Here is a 15,797-nt window from a genome sequence, read left to right on the forward strand (position 1 = left end):
CCCCACTCTCAACAAGAGAACACATGTGTCTGCCAATCCTTCTGCTACCCTTTTTTTTTTTTTCCCCTCCATCATCCATTCTGTTGTAAATGCAGTGTTGGAAGACATGGGAAGGGCAGGCAGAGGGTTGTATATAGCACTAATAATATGGATGAGAAAATCAGAGAAGTAAAAGAAGGCAATGATGGATCAATTCCACCTGGAAACCTTTAAGAAACATTCCATATATAACAACCAAAACAATTAAAAATATAAAATAATCACAAAAACACACAAAAGGGAACATTATCAACAATGTCTTATATATGTATATACAAATAGGAGTTAAAACAAACGGAAAAAGTACCCCAACACAAGTTATGAAGATTAAATATTTGTATTAACAGCTTAACTCAGATCTGCATTATTAAATGTTTGACAAATGCAAAAAGCATTTCTGATCATTCAAACAAGATGAAACTGACTGATGAGAAAAACCATGGCTTCTAAGTAAAGTTGATTGTCATTGAGTGAGGAGTAATGCTTATTCTTATTAACCAGTTCAGGTTACATAGAGGAGTCAGAAATTCAATGAGCAGTAGGTACTGTAGCAACTGCCAGGTAGCTACTGGATAGGAGACTACATCGATAAAAAGATAGTAGTCTCCCTTGCTTTTGCTAGAAGGAATTTTAAATTTCTGTAAAATTTATTAAATAGTGTAAACAACTGAGGCTTAAAAATTAGCTAACAGTGAGTTCCATTAATAACATCATTATGAAATTTCAATTTTCTGATAAAGGGAAGGCTAACAACAAGTTGTTGCAATATGTGAAGTTTTTGATACACACAAAGATGGCAGTTTATGTACTTTGGGTGAACAAGGAGGGAGCCTTGACAAAAATATACTAGGTTATACAGAGCAGGTATACTGTGAGTCACAAGTAATTTATCAAGATAACATTCAATGGGTTAACAGTTGCTCAGTAGATCATTGTCCCTCTTGCTCACCCAATACATAAAGCTACTGTCCTTGTCTCTATCTCTTAACAAAACTGAACTTTCACACTTCCACCTTCTACAGAGATCTCTGAAGCTAACTTTAAGCTAACAGTTGCTAACACTATTCCATAAATTTTACTGAAATGCTAAATTTCATTAGAACTTCTATAAACAAGACCAAAACTGGCAAATAAGAGCCTTATCTAATGATAATCAGAAACCATAGCTGATTCACCCCACTGAGCCTCACTGAATCTAAATGAGCAGAAGTGAATTTTGTGCCTGTGAGACTATTAGTAATGCAGATTTAAGTCAAACAGTAAAGACAAATGTATGTGTGTGTGCATGTGTGTGTGTGCGTGCATGCACGCATATGCATGTGTGTGTATATATATATATATATATATATATAATTATGTACATACTCATGCATATATATCATATATCTCATATACAAGCATATATGAGATTTCAAGCTTTGGAATGAAAAAGAAATGGAAAAGGGATCTAGAAACACCGATTCCCTTCTTCAGAACACTAGCATCTTCGGTAGACAAGTTTCAATATTCTAGTCCCAGCACTCTTCTGTCTCACCATTTCCATAATAATAATAATAATAATAATAATAATAATAATAATAATAACGACGACTTCAAATTTTGGCACAAGACCAGCAGTTTTTATAGAGAGAGGGATTAATCAATTACATCAACCCCAGTTCTAAAGATGGTACTTATTTTTAATTAGCCCCCAAAACTATGAAAGGCAAAGTTCACCTCGGCAGTATTTAAGCTGAGCATGTAAAAATCTGGGAGAAATGCCACTCAGCATTTTGTGTAACATGCTAATGATTTTACCTGCTCACCACCCTATATAATCAGCCCTCAGATTTGGGTGGGGGGCAGTTTAGTCAATTAAACTGACCTCAGTACTTGATGGGTACTTTATGTTATCAACCCAGAAGGATGAAAGGCAAAGTTGACCAAGACGAAATTTGAATTCAAAACATAAGAAGCCAAGATATATGACACAAAACGTTTTGTCCAATGCTCTAATGATTTTGCCAATCCACCATCCTTTTAATAGTAATAATAATAATAATAATAATAATAATAATAATAATAATAATAATAATAATAATAATGATTTCTAATTTTGGTACAAGGCCAGCAATTTCGGGGGAAAGGATAAATCGATTACATCGACCCCAGTTGCTCAACTGGTACTTATTTTTATCAACCCCAAAATGATGAAAGGCAACGTCAACCTTGGCAGTATTTGAACTCAGAACTTAAAAGACGGACGAAATGATGCTAAGCAGTTTGCCCAGTGTACTAACAGGTCTGCCAGTTCACCACTTTACATAATAATAATAATAATAATAATAATAATAATAATCATTTCTATTATAGGCACAAGGCCTGAAATTTGGGAGAAGGGGGCCAGTCGATTAGATTGACCCCGGAAGGATGAAAGGCGAAGTTGAATTTGAACTCTGAATGTAGTGGCAGACAAAATACTGCCAAGCATTTCACCCAGCATGCTAACGATTCTGCCAGCTCGCTGCCTTGATGATGATAATAATAATAATAATAATAATAATAATAATAATAATAATAATAATGATAAAGATGATGGTGAAGAGGAGGGGGAGGAGGAGGATGAAGACAAGTGTGCAGAAACATGCATGTGCAGTTAGTATACATTATGTACGCTAAAGGGACATTTCTATCATATGGGCAACAACCAGGACTGACGAGCCAAGCTAGGATCTCAGGGTCTAGGGGTCTGATGGAGAGTTTCGTAAAGGACAAAAACACAAGAACAACAACAACAACAGCAACGTTAACATCAACGACAACAACAACAACAACAACAACAACAACAACAACAATAACAATAATAAATTTACTTGTAACTATGCTAGTATTATCAATAATAGGAATGATCAATGCAATGGTGATGATGGTGGTGGTGGTGGAATTAGCAGTTCTTTCTGCTTTGAACAGGCAGTGTGTCACCTAGCATATTGGTTGTTTAGGATCAAATACAGCCAATTGTCTTTGGGTTTTTTTTTTTTTTTTTTTTTTTTAAGTTTTTTTTTATATACCCAATAAAATGAAAGGCAAAAAATGAATGTTTGCAGTACTTGAACCTAGAATAACAAGGCTCTGAACCAGACATTGTATAACTGTTCCCTAGTTCAGAGTTTTTACAGCTAGTGATCCAGCCTGTGCTTGATAGTAATGATGATAAGAATTTAGTTTTAACATTAGCACAAGGCCATCAATTTGAAAGGGAAATTGTAACTCGATAACTGAATTCATCAACTTCATTGCATAACTGGTCCATTTATCTTCTTATTCGTGTAGTGATGAAAACCAAAGTTGATTGCAGCCAGGATATGAACACAAAATGACTTCTAAAGCAGGCCTGCGAATATATTTCATTATATTGATCCCTGTAATTGACCGGTACTTTATTTTATCAACCACCCCCCCACCAGAAGGAAGAAAAACAAAAGTCAACTCAAGTGGAATTTGTACTCAGTATGATGATGATGATGATGATGATGATGATGATGATGCAAATAATAATAATAATAATAATAATAATGATAATGATAATAATAATAATAATGATAATAATAATATCGATGATGATAACATAAATTAACAAGTATAGTTGTAATTTTAGTGCCGATATATGGTGGTGATGGTGATGAAGGTGATGATGATGATGATGATGATGATGATAAGGAGGCGAAAGATTGTAATAGTAATAATAATAGTAATAAAAATATCAATAATAATAATAATAATAATAGTAATAATAATAATAATGTTCAAAGTGAAAGTCACAAAGATGAGAAAGTATGGAATGAGCAATGTAATCCAAAAGAGATCCGTCAGATTTTCATTGTAGCTAAAGCGTCTGGTTGTCGTGGTTATCTACCCCGAAGAGCTGATGGGGGTCGGAGTCCCTGTCAGCAGGTACCGAGGAGACAGCATCCTTTTGTACTTCTGTACGTGGTGTAGCCGATGGTAGATTTGGCCCGGGGTATACGATGTCCATTTAAAGGCTAGGGTAGTGGTGACGATAGTAGTAGTGGTGGTAGTAGTAGTAGTAGTAGTAGTAGTAGAAGTACTAGTAGTTGTAGTAGTAGTGGTAGTGGTAGTAGTGATGATGGTGGTAGTGGTACTAGTAGTAGTGGTGGTGGTTTTATCCCGCGACCCATAATTTTTTGTAATACGTTTTTGTATATATATTTGCCGTCAATATTACGATGTTGTTGTTGGGGCGGACGGGACAGCGCTATTTGGTTTCCATGTGATGATATACCCCTGCAAACAAACAAAAAAAATAACAGGGAGATAGTTGATCATTCTGGTTGTTTACAGGTTTACAGGGAAGGGTGGGATTGGGTGGGGTTGGAAACGACAAGAGTTAAGGGGATTTTTTTGAGTAAAGCTGGAATGGCTTCACAGAAAAATGGGCTAAACCGGACGAGGGACTAAGGGAGAAGGCGAGAGACAATATAGGGGCCTCAGATGAGAATATTAAGTAACACAAGTGGGCTGGGGCGAAAACAATAGGATATTTTTGCTTGTACACTCATAAAACACCCATAAACTACACGCACAAACTTAACACACAACTGTGCATGCATACACATAGATTCCTACACACAGAGATAGTGCACACATGCAGACAGACATATGCAGGCACATGCACACACACACACACACACACATATATACATACATACATACATACATACATACATACATACATACATAAACACACATACATAAACACACATACACATTTACACACATATTTCCATACAGAAGTACACAATCAAATGCACAATACATCAAAGAACACAATACATTGAAATTTAAATTCCACACCACAAGTTGTAGTTTTCTTACCAGATACATTTGAAATAATGCATGTACACTTATATTTAACAAGATCAGGTACACTCAGAAGTGAGAAGACCTTTCATTGCTGAAATATTCTCGGGAGAAATTTCTCTTCATAGACAATATGCATGAAAACAGATTGGACTATGAATGACACCATCAAATAATATGATGTATGCATTTCTGCATTGTTGCGCATTGTCAACTACAAATAACAAACTCATCCTTCACAACCATATAAGAACAATATATAGGAGCAGCAAATAGTAAATATCTATCTATGTATCTATCATCTATCTCTATATATATACTCTACCCTCAGTATTCAAGCACTATATTTTTCACCTATGTGTATAAATATATATATATATATATATATATATATATATATTTCGTTTTGGGATTTGGTTTGCAAGATTCTTTATGTGAATTCGTGTGTTGAAGCATATTTTATTGTGCCTGGGGAGAGCCATTCTCTTTTAGTGCCTTATTATTTAACACATTCACCAGTTCAATTTCCACTCTTTTACTTTTTTTTTTTCTATAAATAAGTAAATGAGTGGAAATTGAACTGGCAAGTGTGTTAAATAATAAGGCACTGAAAGAGAATGACTCTCCCAAGACACAATAAAATATATATGTGTGTGTGCACGTGTGTGTGTGTGTCAGAAAGAGAGTGTGTATATGTGTGTGTAAGAAAGAGAGTGTGTGTGTGTGTGTGTGTGTGTGTGTGTGTGTATGTGTGTGTGTGTGTGTATGTATGTGTATATATGTATATATCATCATCATCATCATCATCATCATCATCATCATCATCATCATCACAGTTTAACGTCCGCTTTCCTGGCATGGGTTGGATGGTTTGATTGAGGACTGGCTAGCCAGATGGCTGCACGTACAATATAAAGCTCATCCATTTTCAGATTTCCCCTTGTGCTATCCAGTAGTAGTATTATAAGCACATCCAGGTTTGCGTCTGGGCTTCTGTTATGTGTGAATAGATAATTGAAAAACTTTGGAGTCAACAAGAAGGAGTACAGTTGGACATTTATTTTCAATTACTACAATTGTTTCTATGCACTGTAGCTCTCCAGGCATGCAGGTACTTGATTATACAACTATTTCCCTGCATTATGAGATTTAGTTGTGTTTCCTCAAGCAATATGTAAATATTGTCTCCATAAGTTCAAACTCTTGGCTTCAGGAGCATCCGTTCTGTCTGTCATGGTCTGAACTCAGTAGTAGCCACTGAGTTTATCAAGAGCCTGTTGTTGCTGAAAGACCACTAGCAGATATTTTTATTCAATTATATATATAATCATCATCATCCTCATCATTTAACATCCGCTGTCCATGCTGGCATGAGTTGGATGGTTTGACCAGGGCTGGCAAGCTAAGGGGCTGCACCAAACCCCAGTCTGATTTGGCATGGTTTCTATGGCTGGATGCCCCTCCTACTGCCAACCACTCCAAAAGTGTAATGGGTGCTTTTACATGTCACCAGCATAGATGCCAGTTGCATGATACCAATATCTGCCATGACTAGAATTTCACTTCGCTTGGTGGGCCTGCTTCTCAAGCATGGAATATTGTCAAAGGTCTCAGGCATTTCTCATTGCCTCCATAAAAGTACAGGTATGGTTAAGAATTTCACTTTGAAGCCACTTGTCTTCAGTTTCAGCCCACACTGCATGATACCTTGGACAAGTATCTTCTACGACAGCTCTGGGCCAATCAATGCCTCAGAATCAATTTGCTAAACAAAAACTGTGTGGAAGCACATCATATGTGCATGTGAATGCCTTTATGTATATTTGTCCCCTTGACAACCAGTGTAGGTTTGTTTACATTCCCATCACTTAGCAGTTTCGTGAAAGAACTAATAGAATACTTAGAATAGCACTGTGGTCAATTTGTTCAAATAAACCCTTCATGGTGGTGTCCCAATATGGCTGCTGTTCAATGACTGAAACAAGTAGATTAAAGAATGCATTGTTTATCATTTTCATTTTCATATCAAACTTTTCCATTGAGGGGTCAGATTCATTACATCAGTTCCAGTACTTGACTGGTACTTTATTTTCTTGATTCAGGAGGGATGAAAAGCAAAACTGACCTTAGTGGGATTTGAACTCAGAGCTGGAACAATTACTGCAAAGCTTGATATCCCAATATCATTAGCATTATCGAAACCTGATATCCCAATATCATATACAATATAGAGTTTGATGTCATGATAATATTAGCGGTAAGAGATTGCTTGATAGATTTAATCTGCTAATCCATTTTAACGCCATCAAGTGGCCCTTGTGTGCCTTTAATGAAGACCATTTAGTTTGCAAACATCTGAGCCATAACTCTGATTTGAGGACACCTTCTTTAGTTGCTCCAATTTATTGCAGTGTGCCTGTAAAGGGTCATGGGAACACCTCTTGTCTAAGAGATAAAAAAAAAAATTACACACACACACATAGCCATAGAAATCATGTCAAAGTCGACAGTCTTCTGGCTCATTGGATTTTGTGGAACTGTCCAAGCTAAGCCATCATGGGCATTAAATAATGATGAAGACACTGGTGACGTATTATATAGTCTTTTATTAGTTTCAGTCATTTGACAGCAGCCATGCTGGAGCACCGCCTTTAGTCGAATAAATCAACTTTAGGACTTATTCTTTGTAAGCCTAGTGCTTATTCTATCATTCTCTTTTGCTGAACCACTAAGTTACAGGGACACAAATACACCAGCACCGGTTGTCAATTGATGGGGGTGGGACAAATACATACATACATATATATATATATATATATATAGATATAGATATATATATATATATATATAGATATAGATATAGATATATATATATATATATATATATATATATATATATATATATATATATATATATATATATATATATATATATATATACACACATATGATGGGCTTCTTTCAGTTTCTGGCCACCAAATCCACTCACAAGGCTTTGGCCAGCCCGAGGCTATAGTGGAAGACACTTGCCCAAGATGCCACGCAATGGGACTGAACCTGGAATCATGTGGTTGGGAAACAAGTATCTCCTTCAGAGTGAAAGGCAATTCATACAATGCTTGTGTATGAAATACAATGGGCCCCATAATGCAGAGGACATGCAAAGACTAGAAAGAAATGAAGCTAGTATATTCTGATGGATGAGGAATGATGGATGTGCGTGTGTGCAACCAAATGTAAATTTATCAAAAGAAAAATTAGGATTAAGAGGAATCAGATGTAGTGTGCAAGAAAGAAGGCTATACTGGCATGGTCATTGCGGTGCTTATGGCTGATGATAATTGTATAAAGAAGTGTCAGTCATTAGGTGTGGATGGAACTAGTAGAAGAGAGAAGACATGGGGAAAAGTGGTGAAGTCTGATCTCAAGACGTTGACTCTCACAGTGAAGATGAAAAAAGACCAAGATGATTACATTTTGCTATGCTCAATAAGACCCATCTGTCAAGACAAAAGTGAAGTTTTAAAAGCCTTTGGCCTACATCTATAGCTTCACTGGATCACACTCCTACACTTAATCTGTCCCTACCATTTTCCCTACCTCTCATCTTCCTCATATTCATCCCTGTGTCACTCATTTAACTATGGCACTATTCAGGGGCTGAAACCATATGATAACTAAATCTGCACTTATTACTTTCTCCTTTGTATCACTAATTATTCTCTCTCTCTCTCTCTCTGGAAACACTTCCTTTAGCATATATCCCTCATTCTCAATAACATCCTTTCTCTATTTTCTGTTGATTACCTTTCTGTGCTTCTAGCTATCTCTACATTTCCTCTGAGTTACATCTTAAGACTGCCACACTTAATCTTTAACATATCTGCTATTGCTCTGAACACCCTCCTAAATCTTCCAGCAATGCCTGCCACCTCTGACCTCCTCTCATTATAACTACCACTACATACCTCTGACCTCCATCTCTGCCCCTGTACATCCTTCTGTCTCCCACACTCCGCCATCCACACATCATCTCACTGTTTTCTAATCTATCTATAGGTTTTCCTTATTTTCAGGTTCATTATTTTCTCCACCCTTTCTGTACAACTTCTCACCTTCTCCTTCCTGAGTTATTTCGGTTAGCTTCAGCCCCATACTAATATTTGCCATTAAGTACACTTCCACCCTTATACATTATTTTCTACAATGACCGCTACACCCATTTCTAACCAACCTTTCAATCCTCTCTCTTACACTCATCTTGTACCTTGAGAATATGCTCTCACATTCCATCACCCATATGTTTATCTTTTCTCCAGCTACTCCCATGAACTCCTTTATGGCATGAAGCAGCCACGTATCTCTTCTATTGCAAAACACCTATGCTTGTCCCTCTGTCACACTTTAGCCTCTCAACACCTGGCATAGAGTTACCTCCCTCTCTTTCACAATACCATTTGGTTGAGGTGAAGGGGGGGTATCGTTGCCAGTGCCCTGGACTGGCTCCTGTACAAGTGGCATGTAAAGTACACCATTTTGAGCGTGGCCGTTGCCAGTACCACCTGACTGGCCTTCGTGCCGGTGGTACGTAAAAGCACCCACTACACTCTCATAGTGGTTGACGTTAGGAAGGGCATCCAGCTGTAGAAACTCTGCCAAATCAGATTGGAGCCTGGTGCAGCCATCTGGTTTCACCAGTCCTCAGTCAAATCGTCCAACCCATGCTAGCATGGAAAGCGGACGTTAAACGATGATGATGATGATGATGATGATGATGATGATGATGATAAGTTACTTGGTGTCCTCATTGGTGTGGGTGTCACAAAAGAAGCACCCAGTACACTTTCGAGAGTGATTGCAATTAGGAAGAGCATCCAGCCAGTAGAAACCATGATAATGCAGACAGTTGGAGCTTTATGCAGTTCTTCCGTTCTGTTGGATCCCGTCAAGCCATCCAACCCATGCCAGTATGAAAGACAGACATTAAATGATGATGACGATGACGACGACGATGATGATGATGCTCACGATGATGATGATATGTAGTTTAATATATTGATATCATTAGCAACCATTACATATAAGATGGATTATATTTGATACAGCAATATCATTAGCAAGTATTATATAAATAGCTGGCTTGATATAGTCATTAACAGGGTTTCATACAGTGATACCACACACACTGATAAAATGATTTCAGTAGTAATAGTTACTAGGTTTGCTGTGGGATAAATTATGGCAAATATTTTTCCATCCTTGGCTTATTGTTGTTGTTGCTGCTGTTTCTGTTGTAGCTCTGGTTATTGCTATAACTATTATCCTTTAGTTACTCCAACCATCTACCCATCAAAACAACCACCGCTGCCACCCCAGTCCCTTACCCGTCCTCATACTTCTGGCTGTTGTCCTCCTCAGTAAAGCTAATACAGAAAGCAATAGGGTGAAGAAGTCAACCAGCCAGCCTGCCTGCCAGCCAGCCAGTAGTGAATCACTCTGTACATCACTACCACCACCACTATCGCAGCTACTAATACTACTGCTGCTGCAGCTGCTACTACTACTACAGATACGGCACTGCTGCTGCGGCTACTACTACTACTACTGCTGCTGCTGCTGTTACTACTATTACTATTGTTACTGTGTCTGTAGCCAGAGGGCCATGTCTCGCCTGTCTGTCTATCTTATATAGCAACTGTGCAGTAGTGATGGTGCTGCTACTGATGATGGTGGTGCAGTGGGGTGGGGAGGTGTAAAAGTAGGTTAGTGGTAGTTGTGTCAGAGAGGAGGAGAGAATGAGAGAGAGGGGGGAGGGGCGAGCTAAAAGACAATAGTAGTAATGAATGAGTAACGGGAGGAATAGGAAGAGAGAATACGGGAGGGGAATCAGAGAAAAGGAGAGTGTTTGACGGGGAAGTGAAAGGTACAGATGATAGAAAGAGAGAGAGCGTTAGAGGGGATATAGATGATAAAGAGAATGTGAGAGAAGGACAGAAACGATGGGGAGAGAGAGAGAGAGAAAGAGAAGAAGATCGTAAAAAAAAGGGGCATAGAGACGAGAGTGAGAGAGAGAGAGAGAGTGTGAGAGGGAGGACCGAGATAATAGTGTGAGAAGAGGATAGAAAAGGAAGAGAGGATGTTAGTAAAATCCAAGAGAGAAGGTGCGATTGACTCGTTGGATGAGAGAGGATGAAGAATAGAGAGAAATGAAATTGTAGATGAAAAAGATGAGAGAAGATAACAGAGTGAAGAGTGAAAGAAAATTAGAATGATAGAGACAGAAATTGAAGGAAGTAGATGTTATTTTTGGTGGTGGTGATGGTAGTAGTAGTAGTAGTAGTAGTAGTAGCAGCAGCTTTGTGGTGGTGGTGATTGTGATAGCGATTATGAAATAATGTTTATTGTTGGATATGTTCTCGAAGTGGTGGTGACTGTTGTATAAATAATGATGATGGTGATGATGGTGAACATGGTGATGGTGATTGTTGTGTTGATGTCTGTTGAAACAGCCGAACGATAAAATATAAACAAGTGTTTGAGTGATCGATTTGATTAAGTAGACAAAGTGAGAGAAAGAGAGAGAGAGAGTAAGAGAGAAGACAGTCGGGTACGGTATATGAGTGTGAGTATGACAGATTATAAAGATATGTGAAAGTTGTAATAGAAACATAATAAAGACGACAGAGATCGAACGAAGAGTGGCAGACGACAGAGATAGTTGTGAGTGCTAGAAGACAGAGACAATGTGTGACAGACGACAAAAACACAACAATGTGAGTGAGACAAACGGCTGACATAATTAATGTGAGTGTGACAGACAACAAAGACACAATGTGAGTGTGACAGTGTGTGAGAGATTGAGTGTGAGTGTAACAGACGACAGACAAGCTGTGAGTGTTGGAGACGTCAGAGATAGAGTGCGATGACAGAAAGTGTAAGTGAAATCAGGCAAGTTATATACACGGACAGACGGGGAGTGAATGAAATGACAAATGTCGGTCAGACATCAATAGTTCACAGTCAGACAAACATAATGTGCTATGTATACAATAAAGGTGTGGAAATTAATAACAATAACCTTAGCCTTATTGCAGGTGACGGACATTTAATGTAATATAACAAATAACGAACGCGCGCGCGTGTGTGTGTGTGTGTGTGTGTGGTAGTATATCAGACGACCTGTATCAATGATATTTAGTCATTAAAGAGACATCTAACGAACGCATTCCATCTTTTATTATGCTACATTAAATATCCGTCACCTACATCACACCTCCATTTTACATTAGAGTCGCTATGTGATCAATCGCTCTATCTGCTAGAAACGGCAACCGAATCCCTCTCAAATTACACTCGACAGTCTTCAAGTTAAAAGCGACACATTGGATAATATAGTTCTAGAAACACATCGCCAGAAAGAAGAACAAGATGGTCATAGTTGGAACGCTTTTTTATCATTGTTTTTCAGTTAAGGCTTACCTGGGGTTAAACAGCATTGCAACACTCATCATTCAGCATGTTGCGATGGAACAGACGAGAGTATTACAACAGACTTCACAGTCCAAAGTTCCCAAAACACCGGTTTAAAACGACAAACCGCACCCCCCCTCTCTCTGAGTGAAGATGGAGATAGAAGTTCTGAACTTCAGTCAAATCAGTTTTATGAAAAGTAATTTAGGGTTGCTGCTGTTGGTATGACGTTAATGGAAGACTTTAGATTCCGATAAGTCGAACCGAAAACTGAGAGTAACTAGATGTGGGGAATCTGAGGTCTTTTATTCTGGTGTATCCTTTGTATCTATACGTTTTTAGCATTTGCCTTGGAGTGCCCCGTGTAGCTATAAAGATATGAGGTTAGCCCTGATATTAGTGTTTTGCATTCTGAGTTCAAATCTCAAGGGGATTAGTTTCGTATTTCATCCCTCTAGCGTCTATAAACTAAAGTACCTGTGAAGTACAGGAGTCTATTTAATCGTCGAAACGTTTACCTCAAATTTGAAAATTTGTAACCATTGTTAACAATCATGGCTAAGTGGAAGGTGGTACATGTGCGTTATGGTACTTAGTACTGCCCTTTTCGTTCTGAGTTCGAATTCCAGGAAGGTTAATTTTTGCATTTCATTATTCTGGAACTATTATTTTTTAGCTGAAGATCACTTTTGAACACCATCGTTCAAGCCATGACAAATCCGTCTTTTTGCATATTCAAGACTATGGTTTGAGAGGAATGTGGTCATTAATTGTAGCGCACGAAAGAAACTCGCCAATGATCCCTTTAATTTATTTTCATATTAGAAACCATTGTCACATAGGAGTAGCAGGAATTGTAGATGTTAAGATTAAATATCAGACATTTCATTATGTTCTTACTTCAGAAACCTCAAAGATCGAATAAGTGTAGGCACGCATTTGTTTGTAACGTTTTAGCTAATGCTTTAAAATATCATACTCGAAGATACTATCCATACAGAAAGACAAACGAGGAAACCATGTACATACACAAAAATTTCAAGAGTTTGTAATCTATCCTCAGACAGCAATATTTTAACAGGATTGACGCTTATTTCATTAATGCAAAATCAAAAAGTGATTTTAAAAAGAAATATCTATGAAGGAACACTTCAACACAACGGTTAAAAGAGGAAAATAATCTAGTTCAATCCTCCATTTAGCATGGATGCAGCCACCAACAATGATCGTAATTCTTTATCCCCAATAAGACGCCTTTTTTCACATAGGAGCAAATTCAACAAAGTCTTCAATGCTAATAACGTTAATGTCGACAGTTCTTGTCTAGATAATATTGCTTCTTAGATCTCACACTACTGCTTAAGGTAGTTCCTAGCCCAACAACCAACTTGTTATTACATAAGCTCTTCAATCTAGCCGCTTAGAGGAGCGTACTTCTCCAAAGTAATCTATTAAACGAAACTCGCTGCAAACACGCTCAAAAACCGATACAACCAACAAAAACGCTGATTCAGACAGAAAAACAAAAAGAATATAACTTAATACATCACGAAAAGAGCTACTCTTTATAAGAATGACGCATGAAAATGTAAGCTGTTTGACTGGGAGATTCCAGATCCTGAAAGAGTCAGCGATATTGCTGAACAGAAGAAACATCCTTTGTAGACAACTTCCACCTGTCTAAAGTACCCGCAGAATTTCCATAATCATCAGATCCACAACAAACATTACAGTTACATGTCAAATTGAAGTGTTCTTTCCCAACAACACAATAAATCAACAGCGGCAAAGTTATCTACAACTAGCTAACGCAAGCTACCACCTTGACAAGTCTCAACCAATGAGAATCGTCTGAACCAATATCTCATCAAGGCATCTCTTCGTCCAGTTCATTTCACCACTACCTGAATGAAAGCGAGTAGTGGAAAAGTGAGTAAAAACGGAGTGAATCAATTAGGTCTTCCCTAATACATCAACATCATTTATAAAGAACTTTTTTCTTTTGTTTGTAACCAAAACACGAGCATATGCGTGTTGTGTGTGCCGATAGATAGATATTAACCTCCATTCACTTGCTTTCTACCGAGTGAAACAGAAAGGCATATTTTAAGACTCGCAGACCGACATGTGAAGGTGTAAGGTGAGTGAGTGTGTGTGTGTGTGTGTGTGTGTGTGTGTAATTGGTTTCTGTGACAAAACACTTCCGACCTTATAACTCATCCTCCACCCTATCAGCTACTGTTGTTCCCCTACACCCTATCTTCACATAAACACTGCAACCAGAGGTGGGGGTGGGGTGACGTAGGTGATGAGACAGTGACAGGGAAGAGGGGAGACGGAATAAACCCCCTCTTCCTGTCTTTTTTTTTACTGCTGCCATTACCTTTTGTGTGAAGCATTGTGTTAATTTAGTTGGATGGAAGCGGTGTTCTTTATGGTGATGGTGACGTTCCAGATAGTGGGGGTTGTAGTGTTAATTGGTCATCACAGTGGTGACGGTGGTAGTAGTAGTAGTAGTAGTAGTAGTGGTGGTTGCGGTGGAGTCGTTGTTAATGGTGGTAGTGATAGCAGCAATGACTGTTGTAATCTAGTATTGTTACTAACACTGATATTGTGTCATGATACTGTTGTTATGACTAAACTGTTATTGTTGTGGCTTTTGTCACTGCTGCTATGACTAATCTTATGATTGTTTTTGTTGTTGCTATGACTGAACTGCTGTTGCCGTAACTTTTGTTACTCTTCCTATGACTGCTCTTAGGACTTCCTTAATATGCTTCTTGCAGTGACTGTCACTTATTTTATTATATACCAGCGTCACCAACACTACCACATCGTGAACATCATCTCAGCTTGCACTATAACAACCACCATCATTGCCACTATCACTATCACCACCACCATCATCAGTAGACTTCACCAACACCACCAACATCAATACATAAAAGCTGAGTATCAAATTTATTTTTCAAAGGAAGAAGTTGACAACAACTTCAAAGTTTCACCATGGGCCAGCTTTATCAGACTGTTGACAAAACCAGCCCACCAAGAAACTTCGATGTCGCTGTCAACATTTTCCTTGCAAAAATATATTTCTTTGTCCATTGAAGCACTGTTTAAGATGTAACTTACTGAGTATTCGTAACGTTTAATAGCTCCTAGTATGATACTGCTGATGACAATGGTTGGCATGGTAACAAGCTTGTCATAGATGTTCTGTAGCACAACGTCTATCTTATTAGAGTTGATTGAAATAACACAGATCAGCAATCCTCAGTCTTTTTGTTGCACCACAGACCAGTTTCATGCAAGGCAATTTTTCCAAAGACTGGGGGATCAAGCCCATAACAAATCTCAACAAAGTGCACAATATGTAATTTAATTATTACAAATATAACACACACACACACACACACACACACATATAT

The 15,797-nt window shown here is 38.0% G+C and overlaps 1 protein-coding gene across 3 annotated transcripts in view; it reads right to left on the reverse strand.

Annotated features, from left to right (window-relative positions):
- LOC106868594 (sterile alpha motif domain-containing protein 5) overlaps nt 1-15,797 on the reverse strand; it is a 232,740-nt gene that overhangs the window by 45,372 nt on the left and 171,571 nt on the right. The window contains exon 4 of one of the 3 annotated variants that reach the window (XM_014913925.2): nt 48-4,323. The exons of the other annotated variants lie outside the window; for them this stretch is intronic. Coding sequence (XP_014769411.1) covers nt 4,261-4,323 — 63 coding nt within the window. The 3' untranslated portion in view covers nt 48-4,260. Of the gene's footprint in view, nt 1-47; nt 4,324-15,797 lie in introns of those variants that run through there. 3 annotated transcript variants of the gene reach the window in all.

Source organism: Octopus bimaculoides, chromosome 2, assembly GCF_001194135.2.
Source record: "Octopus bimaculoides isolate UCB-OBI-ISO-001 chromosome 2, ASM119413v2, whole genome shotgun sequence".
In the NCBI taxonomy this organism is placed as follows: domain Eukaryota; kingdom Metazoa; phylum Mollusca; class Cephalopoda; order Octopoda; family Octopodidae; genus Octopus; species Octopus bimaculoides.